Source organism: Mandrillus leucophaeus, unplaced genomic scaffold (assembly GCF_000951045.1).
Source record: "Mandrillus leucophaeus isolate KB7577 unplaced genomic scaffold, Mleu.le_1.0 Scaffold374, whole genome shotgun sequence".
NCBI classification, from domain to species: Eukaryota; Metazoa; Chordata; class Mammalia; order Primates; family Cercopithecidae; genus Mandrillus; species Mandrillus leucophaeus.
The window spans coordinates 884,501-895,286 of record NW_012103965.1 but is presented as its reverse complement, the minus strand read 5'-3'; the positions used below and the strand labels follow the sequence as shown (position 1 = coordinate 895,286).

Here is a 10,786-nt window from a genome sequence, read left to right as displayed (position 1 = left end):
CACACTCGACTTTCACATCCCAGGGAAGGCAGGGCTTCAGAACGCCCTTGCGCTGCTCAAGTCCTGCCCTAAGCAAGGGCAGCCAGGCTTGGAGATCGGCCTTCAGGCTCCGCTGCACAGCTCCTCAGTGGCACTTCCGCCTAGTGTCCATGTCACCCAACACCTAGAGACAATCCCTAGACCGTGCCCTCACCAGGGGGACGGTTCTCCACCAATACCCTATGAGGAGGGTGCCCCTGAGTGATGACAGGCCCCTGGTCTTGGGAGCGAAAGAGACAGGGCATGGAGAAACCTGACCTGCATTGAGAATTTGCTGCTTATGCCCTGCACTTGATTCACATTAACTAATTTAATGTCATTTTTCAAAATGCCCCATTGAGGTCCACGTTTCACAGATGAGGAGGCAGGAACTTGCCCAAGGACAAGAGTGAGGGGCTGGATACTGGAAATCAGCTCAGGCTTATTCCAAAGTCCCTGTTCTTGTAAGTTCTTGTATGAAAGGAGCTGTTTGCATGGGCAGGAATGCTCTGTGAGCTCTTTCCTGCTGCAGAGTCTGGACTTGTACACAGGGTTCTGCCTCTCCCCACCCCAGCCCTCCCTGATTACTGTAGGTCAGTTGTGACAGAATGTTGGCCATCAGACTCAGCGCCTTCTGAGCTATTCTGTCCTGTCTCCATGTGGTTCCTAGTGGGCTGAGCCTACTGTGTGGCTCCAAGTCTCCTAAGGTCTGAGGCTCTGTTATCATTCTGCCCTCCACCAACCACAGGATATCCCATGCTTTAGAAGATTTTGCTTATTACCAAGATACTACATTTCTGAAGATGTCCTACCCCCATCACTTATTATCAACACCCACTAGAGCCACTGGCCAGCAGGAGGTGACCAGGACTGCACTTCCTGGGTAAAACTCCAGTCAACACAAAGACAACGGCATGGGAAGACTGCCGCCTGAGGCACAGCAGGATTCCTAGAGCGCTGGAAATAGCCAATCGTTCCCCACTCCTGTGGGTGCCCCTCCAGCTTGGGGACTGCACACGATCGAGCTGAGCTTGGACCCAGGTTTCTTGGCACTCAAGACTGTGCTCTTTTTATTCAATTGGGCGGCATTTGCAAGCTTTATACACAGCCTTCCCGTGCCCACAAACCATCAAAGGACAAACCCTTACTCCTTGGCCTGGCATTTAAGGATCTTTATATCTGATGCCAGCTTATTTTTTGGGAGTTCATTGTCTATTACTCCCCCAAGTGACTGCTCTACTCCCCTTCAACCTTCCCAGTGCCCCCCGAATAACTTTAAATCCCAGTGTAAATCCAGTAAACACTGTAAATCCCAGTGTCCTGGCCTGGAATGCCCTGGCTTCCACCCTCCCACAGCTGTTAGCCTCTCTCTGCCAGTAAGCTTCATTTGTCCACACCACTCCCTCTGGCCCATGGTGCTTTCTGCCTCACCATGTGGAACAGGGCAGGCCCAGGTGTGCCCAGGGCCTGAGGAGCCAGTGGTTTGAAGGAAGGTTTGCCTTTCAGTTCAGTGCCTCTCTGCAGGCCTTTCCCTGCTGCCCAGCACCGAGAGCTGTGTACCAGGGGTGAACAGTCCTCCCCATGGTCCTTAAGCATTTGCTTCATCACTGTGTTCTTACTGTTTAGCCAGGGAAAGAGAGGTGGGTCTAGGTCTGGATCCTAGAACCCTGGCTGTGCAGTCTTTTCCTTACTACTCCAAAGTAAGACCAATGGGGATTCATTTCCTTTTGTTGAGAAGAGTGAAGGAAGTGTAGCACCCCAGCGGCAGGAAACACTGGATCGGACAAGCTTCCAGAGGCAGCAGCAGAATCCCTCCCCAGAACCACCAACAGGTGCTGGCTGAGGGCTTACACCTGCCGCCTGTGCTCGGCTGCCTGCTTAGGGAGGAGCGAAGGAAGAGGCCCAGGCCGCCATGCAGCCCGGGCTTCCTTGCTCATGAAGAGCAGCAGTGGGAGGCAAACAGTAGCATCTCCCTTCTGACCCTCCTTTCTGGAACATCTGGCTTAGGGGGAATCAAATTGATATTTTCTTAACATTCTATTTCATTTTAGAAAAAGCAACCCTTTGCTTTGCAATATATCCCAAAGAGAGAGACAGATACAACACTGAGTTTAATAATCAGCAAAGGGCAGGGATTCGCCTCCTGTGACCTGTATCTTTCTTTGCAGACATTCAGGAATTGGTGCTCATTCCTGCCTTAATTACAGGGATTTATAGAAAAAAAAAATTTTTTTTTTTGAGACAGAGTCTCGCTTTGTCACCAGGCTGGCGTGCAATGGCGCGATCTCAGCTCACTGCAACCTCCGCCTCCCAGGTTCAAGCGATTCTCCTGCCTCAGCTCCCGAGTAGCTGGGACTACAGGCGTGTGCCACTGCACCCACCTAATTTTTTATATATTTTTTAGTAGAGACAGGGTTTCACCGTGTTAGCCAGAATGGTCTCAATCTCCTGATACGCCCGCCTCGGCCTCCCAAAGTGCTAGGTTTATAGTTGTGAGCTACCGTGCCCGGCCCATAGAAAGCTTTTTTAGAGAGATAAACTGAGGCAGAGGGTTGAAGGCACGCAATCATGAGCTCCCTGCCCTGAGTGCCTTTTTGTGCCCAGAGTTAAAAATCCATGAATAGCTAAATGATTAAGAAAATCCAAAACCTCCCTCTCAAATCTCTAACAAGGGCCCCGCGGCCCCAGTGTTTACACTGAGTTGTCAGCACTCGCGACTTCTGAGAAGGGCAGTGGGCTCTGGGCTTGGAGCTGTTACCCTTACTAAACAGCTGCGGTCTTTCTTGTTCCTGCTCTAAAGACATTCTTTTTGGGAGGGGACATTCCTGCCAGGATTCCCATCCAGCTCTCAGCAGGAAGAAGTTTCCCGTCCTGAAAAACTCAACAGAAACTAAAAACTGACTCTCTGCCATGGGGTTCCCAAGCATTTGTAGCCTTTCAGAATTTGACCTTGATTCAGCCAATAAGACAGGGCTGGCCAAGGCCAGCTTTTTACTGCCTAGCCATGATCTTTATGCACATTCAGGAGACAAAGGGTGTCAGGTGTCACAGGGCCATGGCGGGGCTTGCCGCACACTGAGCCCCTCCTGAAAGCAGAACAAGAGATGAGGTGGCTGGGCCTGGATTGAAATGACAAACTGTAACTCTTCTACAAATGTAGAGGTTTATTTCAACAAAATGTGTAAAGAGTGCATCTGAAGCTCCTGCTCATCACGGTATGCGTCCATCGAATTCTGAGACAAATGAAGGCTGTTTTGTGAACGAAGAGAACAGATAATATGGCAGTCCCCGTCCAGGCAGGTCTTGGTCAATAGCCATCATTTATACTCTCCTGCCTTGGTAGCCTCGCATGTGCGAGGGGCTGTGGGAATGTCAGAGTGCCCATGTTCTGTGGCTCTGACTAAAAAATCCTTGTCCAGGGTGAGACCGACAGTGAGGAGCTCTGGGGACCGGGGAGGAGGCATTACAGGGTTCTAGAGAGGAAACATACTCATTTGTGTCATAATTTGGTGGGGAGAGGGGAGGTAAATGAGTGTAACCCACCCTGCCTCTGAAGAGATGCCTGGACAGGCCTCCTGGGGGGTGCAGGACTTCATACCACTTGTAGATATGTGGGATTTGATTTATTGCAAAAAAGCGTAGAAGAATAATCTGGTCAAAAATGAATCCAATTCTTACTAGGCAAGCAAATAGCCAGCAATGGTCAATGCATTTTCCTGGACTGAGAATTGTCCCCCACCACTTTATGCCCTTCTCTGAAGGTGCTGAACACCCACACCTTCCACCAGGGCAGCCAGGCTGAGGCTCTGACTCCTGGGGGCAGTCCGCTCCATACCCAGCCATACAGTACCCACCTGCAACCCAGAACCATTAAGTTCAGCCAATCCATCTGCACAGATTCCTCCCGAAGAAAGGGAGGTGGAGCTCCGCTCTTGTGTGCGAACTACAGGGTTAAGGCTCAGAACTGTAGCTCGTCCAAGAGCGTTCATACCACTGCTTCTCAAATGCCTTAGTGATTTCCTCCTTGGTCGTCAGTGACAAATGCAATTAGCTGCACTAAAGGAACTGGATGCTACACCAGCCCTGATCACCTGCCACTCTTGCTTTAGGAACAGGGGAATCAGTAAGTTCTTTTCTTGAATAAACTAGTTGTTGAAAGTAAACTCTCTCCACCACCTGAGGAAGCCCCCGATGCCGGTCAGGAGGGGCCAGTAAGCCTGGAGGACAGCAGCACCATGACTGAGTTGTAAAGAATCTTAAGGTCATGTGGATTCTGTGTTTCCTGGAAGCCTCCCTCATTGGGAAGGCCAGTTCCTGGTGCTGAGGGCGTGGCTGTCACCAGGGTCCTTTCAGAACTGTGGGGAGAGCTGCTACATCTGCTGCCTGTCTACATTCTGGGGAAGACAGTAGAAACGTTAGCTGCTAGGACAGTAATCCTGGAACTAGGGAAGAGTGACTGTGGAGGCACCATTAACCCCTCAAAACCATCCAAGCTCCAGGCTTCATAGGAACAACTTTCTAAGTCCTCAAAACAGACTATGTGGCTGGCCCTCCACATGGCATAAGTAACTAGTTTCCACCAGTGCAGAAAGAGCAGTTCTCTCTGGCTCCTCCTCTGCCAACTCAGGCTTCACCGCCTATGGAACTGCTGGGGCCCCTCACGCACTGGGGCCTTGCAGCTCCCAGCTACATGCAACAGCTAGTCCAGCAGTAACATGCAGGTGAGAGATAGGCCAACTACCTTTCCCTCTGTCCTCAGAGACTGAACCCAAGGTTGAAGTCCCCTAAATCAAGAATAACTGGGTCTATTTTCTTTCTCTGCTTCTTGGCTCACAGTTTTGCCCTCATCTTTGAGTTCCTATGGAGCTTGTGATAGATTTTAAGCTCTAATTTTTCGTCATAAAAGGTACCATGGTGTGGTTAAACTGGGAATCATTCCTCTCCAGTGCCTACTGTGTGCTGGGCTAAGAGTCAGGGTAATAAACAATGGACTTGAGGCTTCCTCCTCTCCTTAGCCCTCCTCTGCTGCCTGTGGCTGCGGCTCATGGGGCCAGGGGTGAGAGGGGCTGCTGCCTGGCAACGCCAACTCCTCACGCTTCCCCATGCTGGGGGCCAAGGGGCTGTCAGGACAGGAGGGGCAGCCCTGCTTTGGGTAGTAAGACCTCATGGTACATGTTTGTACCTTTCATTGCCTTCTCAGTCCTGTGCAGGGAGTGGAGGACTAGGCCTGGCTGGGGTAATAAATACTGAATGGGGTGGGTGTGACTGGTGGGCTGGAGGGGTTCTGTGATCTTACATCCCAGGATGTCATGCGTAACCTGAAACACTCGGGAGGAAGTAAAATGCCACTTTGACTCCAGTGCTGGGTCTCCTGTGCCTTCTCATTACAGTGGCTGCAGTTGTAAAAGGCAGCTCTAGCCCTTTTCTCCAGAGACAGGGCAGGGACAGGCAGGAAGCTCTTCCTACGTGGAAGGGGAGTCCATTGTGGAGAGGATCCGTACAACTTCTGCTCGTTGAGTAGGTGATATGTGCTGGGTCATATGGATGATGGAATCCATGGCGACCTCTGGATTGGCCTGGACCAAGCTGGAAAGGAAGATTGGGAATGGTGAAGAAAAGAGAGGCAGAAGTGTCTAGATCAGGACAGCTGAAGAACTGGCCAATAAACATATGTGCACCGTCCACTGCAGACATTTTAGTCACTGCCTCACCTTATTTGTTTCCCTACATTACAAATATCCAGCCAAGGTAGTGCAAGACGAACCCAAAACATTTTGCTATGTTGAAAAAGGAATTAAACCCAAAACAAAAACAATGGGGGCATGTCACAAAGACAGCAACTGGGGCATCAAAATAAGCCCAGTAATGAATTATAAATCAGTAAAAAATAGAACTTCATGCGTCTATACCAATAAGGAATATATAAATGAATCGGCAGGAGTGAGGACTCAGTGGTGACTGGTAATTGTGAAGGGTGTACTGGAGTTGGAAAGTTATCATTTTGCAAGCTCGTTGTAAAGACCATACCAGGCAAGACTCTCCAGAGGGAAATTTTGATGAAAGCAAGATACTTGCATGGCCTTAAAATGTCTTCCCACAGACTACTTATTAGGTGCAAGGGGGGAAAATCAGTAATTATACGGTAGAGAAATGGAGCAACATCTTGACCAGGGGATGAAATTAACATGAGGAGGAGCAGATGAACAGCACGTGCCCCCAGATGTGGTGTCCTGTGAAGGTGCTGGCCAGAGCGCCTCACCTGCATCTCATCATGGGGAGACAGCAGACAAACTCAAAATGAGCAATGTTCTACAGATGGTAGATATAAGCTAAAAGTTTTTAATCAATGTTAAATTTACAAAAGTGGATCATTTTATGATGGTTATGTAAAAGTATGCCTATTCTCAGCAAATGCACACTGAAATATTTGGGGGTAAAGGCCATGATATTTGTAACACCCTTAAGTAGTTCAGAAAGAGGAAAAATGTATACACATAGGGGAGAGAGGACAGGCACACTCACAAGTGATAGAGCAAGGAGAAGAAAATGTAACAGGTAAATCTGAGTGCGGATATTATACATAGGCGTGTTGTTTGTACTTTTTAAAATTTTATAACTTTTCTGTAAGTGAAATGTTTCCAAATAAAGTTTTACAAAAATGCCCCTGCAGTCTCTACCACCCATCCTATGGAGCAGATGGAAGCCTCTAGAAGAATACAGCTGACTTGGCTGGAGGAGGCTTTCCTCCCAGAGTCATTCGTCCGGTTTGAGTATCAGCATTCAGAGCTAAGAGGTGGGCACAGTGAACTAAGCCTTCATCTAGCCGAGTTTATTAAGTGCCCCTGGGGAGCAGTAGCTGAAAAAGAATTGGGCTTCGGGGCCATATCTGTACCTGTGGGTCAACTACAGCTGTCTCAAACAGCAAGAGACTGCAGAGAGCGCAAGGTTTCTGCGATCATCTCATTATTTGTTCAGAAACTTTTTATTCCAAAGAAATTAGCCCTCCTTCTCCGGTGGAGTTCCCCACGTTGGTCTCACCTGCGGATTTGCTTGAGGACGTAGTCTCTGCTGATGCATTTGATGTTTTCCTCTATTACCGAGTGAACGCCATCCTCCTCTGTCAGCTGTTTTTCTAGCCACTCCGCCAGATCCTTATTATTGTCCCAAACATAGGCCTGCAAACAGATGACTCTTGGTCAAACACCAGGGCTCAGGCTAGGCCTGGACACCCTGACTGTTCAGGATCTGGAGTGCTGACTCCAAAAGTGTGCTCCGTGTCCATGATTCTCCTTCACTGTCGGCATCGTGCAGGAGGAGGAAGTAGGCCTCAAGGCAGGAGCTGTGCCCCTTCTCCTTCTCTTCGTTTATGGACACAGGTGTACACCTGAAGCTTCCGCGGGGCTCTCCTGAGCACTCTGGTGCTCACACCCTGACTCTGTCCTGTCAGACTCTGGGGACCGACCTATTTGATAAAGGCTAAGCGAATTCAATAACCTGACAGATTTGAGAGAACCAGTTGAAAGCCCAAACTACTTAGTAAAGTGCGATTGAGAAGGTGAGGCTGTTTATTTGGTGTTTTGCTTTCAGAGGAGCTGAGACACAATGCCTAAAGTGTAAGTCTCTAGCCCCAGTGAAGCCTGGCAGTCACTGGATGGATGAAGTCTCCTGAAATAGAGCCCACTGTCTTTCAATGAGGCACGGATGGAGGACTGATGGGAGGGGAAGTCTTGTTGCCAGGGTAGAGCGACCAGGTCAGAAACCTAAGCCCCATTTTATTACCTAAGAGAGTATTCAAAAGGATCAAGATGTCCATAACCCTGAAAGTCTCAACAAACCACCTCTCACCTCCTTTTCAAGATCATTTAGCTGAGTATTTCCTAGGTGGTTGACTACATAATAACTCAGGAGTGTGTTAGAAGCCTAATAGCCTTCTCCTTGCTCTCTTCTCTCATTTTCTTTACAAATCATTTAGGAATCGTTTTGTTAATGGTTTCCGGAAAACCAAGTACCACAATTAGGGCTCATTCATATTTATGTCATTTTGTTTGGGTAATTAAACACAAAGCTCGTCATTTAAAGGTGCGCTATCCTTCTCTGTTATCGCTAACGAAGTCAAAGTCAGAATGACAATGAGTTTGGTGCTGTAATTTAATAGGTGGGTACGCTAGGGACTCTGAGGCTTTGAGGCTTGAGATGTGGCTACAGGAAGCCTGTATACAGGCAAGGTCACCAAAGCCACAGCTGTGACTACTGGGCTGCAGAGGAAATGTTTTCATCACAAGAGGCCTCGAACAGTACAAAACTGAGCGCTAGCCTATGTTCTAACTATCTCGTGCCTTCAAATATAATGGTTTCTTTTCAGACTCTCACTTCCTGTCTCTAACTTAGCTGCCGACTTAGTTGTGACTGGTTATTTGATGTATGTCATTTCATTGACTTCTCTGTTTCTAAAAATTAAGTTCTTTACATTGGAAGGACGAAGGCTTCCCGGGACTAAAGACCAGCAGTGCGTCTCTTCTAGTTCTTTGTCCGTTTCTTTTTCTGACTCAAATGTGCCCAGTTCTGTCTGTAATCACTGATAAGCAAATCAGCAATTCTTCTGCTGGAGTGTGTGGCCCTGTCAGTGCAAACCCGAGCGAGCCTCTCCTCTCTGTGCCTGGGTTGGGACTCCCAGCATCTCTCAAGGCCGCACTGCCTTGAGAAAGTTGTTTTGCGCCTAAGGAAAGGAAGCGTCACGCCAGCCCCTACCCACGAGGGAGAAGGCGGCACTGCTTTTCCCATAACATGCTTTTAACCCACTCTTGCGACCCAGCTTGCTGCACGCCCCACATATGGATGGGTCCCCCTGGACTCTTAAATGTCGCCACCTAAATTTCAACATTTCCATTTCCATCATTGGCAATTTACTCTTCTGCTCCATGGTTTCAGGACTTCCACACATTCCCCTACTTATGAAGATTGTGGTGGGGGGGGAGGAAAAGATAAAACAATAAATGCTTCTTGGATTTCAGAATGGAAAAAAAAAAAAAAACACCCAAGATTTTTAGATTTACCCAAGAATCCCAAAGCCTTTGGTTTAGGAGAATATTTAATACTCTTATTAATCATTTTTAATCCGTTTGCTTTTAATTAAGAAACAGCATGATGCTTTCCTATCAACATATGCCAGGGAGCAGATTAATTGTGGCTTAAGATAACTCTCCTTGATTGGTATAATGTATTAGCTAACGAGATGCCTGCTTCCAACGATGCTCAGACACTACGCTGGAAAGCCAGCTACCCTCCCGAGAAAACTCTTCTGCCTCCCCTCCTGCAGCCACGGAGTAGGCGAGGTGTTTAAGTTAAACATTTTGAAAAGTTCCCAGACAGGATTAGGGCAACGCATTCCAAGTTTTACAGTTGCTTGAAAATATGGGCCCTATATAAAACACCTGCTGTCTGCGCCAAGTACCACTGGATGACAGTGACCAAGCCAAGCCCCAGCACATGACAGCCTAGAGTACACAAAGCAAAGGGGCCTCAAGTTCTAATCAACTGCATGTTTAGCAAAAATACACAAACTTCAGTTCGCAGAGTGCCACTGGATTTTCTCAACGGACCTGGGAGGGTTACTATACTGTTGTCGGCTAATTTGCTATAACTGGGAAAAGCAAGCTCCCTTCCACTGGGTTATGGAGTTTACAGGTTTTTGTTTTTGTTTTTTTCCAGACAGGGTCTCCCCTTCTGTTGCCAGGGCTGGAGTAGAGTGGCATGATCACAGCTCATTGCAGCCCGAAACTCCTGGGCTCACGTGATTCTCCTGCATCAGCATCCTGAACAGCTAGGATTACAGGCACGCCCCACCATGCCCGGCAAAACTTTTTTTGGTAGAAACAGGGTCTCATTATGTTGCCCAGGCTGGTCTTGAACTCCTGGGCTCAAGCAGTTCCCCTGCCTTGGCCTCCCAACGTGCTAGGATTACAGGCATCTGCCACTGTGCCCAGCCAGAGCCTACAGTTTCTTGTTTGCTCTTTTAGAACAGTTGTAAGACTCATTAATTCCAGTCATCCAGAAGGATAAGCCACCCTTATTCCCAGGAAGAGGCTATTATTCTTTGCCTCCTTAAAATTATGAAAATGGGCCTGGCACAGTGGCTTACACCTGTTATCCCAGCAATTTGGGATGCTGAGGTAGGGAATTGCTTGAGTCCAGGAGTTTCAGACCAGCCTGGGCAACATGGCAAAACCCCATCTCTACAAAAAATCAGCCAGGTGGGGTGGTGTGTGGCTATAGTCCCAGCTACTTGGGAGGCTGAGGTGGGAAGGGAGGATCACCTGAGCCCAGGAGGTTGAGGCTGAAAGTGAGTCATCATATACCAGTACACTCCAGCAGCCTGGGCAACAAAGTGAGACCAAAAAAAGAAAAAAAAAAAAGGAAAGAAGGTGTGGCCAGTCATTCCTAGTATTCCAGCATGGACTTTAAACAAGTGTGATATGCTAGGCTGCTAACATCATGACAGGCCTGGGCCCATATGCCACCTGTCTGCATATCCATCTGTATCAGAACATTTTACCAATAAAATATCAATAATTCTATATCACAACAGTGGCCTGTCCTCCAATGAATGTTCAACAGACACTTTCTCTCTGCATCAGCGGATAAGTATCTCAGGCACTAGTCAGCCTCACTAATTTTATGTAGTAATTAGTCTATCTCACAACATCTAAATGACCTGTTTGGAAAGTTTCATTTCTAACCTATTGGATAGCTGTTAAGTCCTCCTTAGACA

At 48.0% G+C, this 10,786-nt stretch overlaps 1 protein-coding gene across 4 annotated transcripts in view; it reads right to left on the bottom strand.

The window, feature by feature from the left end:
* Positions 1-3,162: 3,162 nt before the first annotated feature.
* ACACA (acetyl-CoA carboxylase alpha) overlaps positions 3,163-10,786 on the bottom strand; it is a 355,889-nt gene continuing 348,265 nt past the window's right edge. For 3 of the 4 annotated variants that reach the window (XM_011990217.1, XM_011990219.1, XM_011990220.1), the window contains 2 exons: positions 7,057-7,193; positions 3,163-5,604 (listed from right to left, as the gene is read on the bottom strand). In XM_011990217.1, coding sequence (XP_011845607.1) covers positions 5,481-5,604; positions 7,057-7,193 — 261 coding nt within the window. In that variant the 3' untranslated portion in view covers positions 3,163-5,480. The remainder of the gene's footprint in view (positions 5,605-7,056; positions 7,194-10,786) is intronic. The other variant, XM_011990218.1, reaches the window with a different exon arrangement.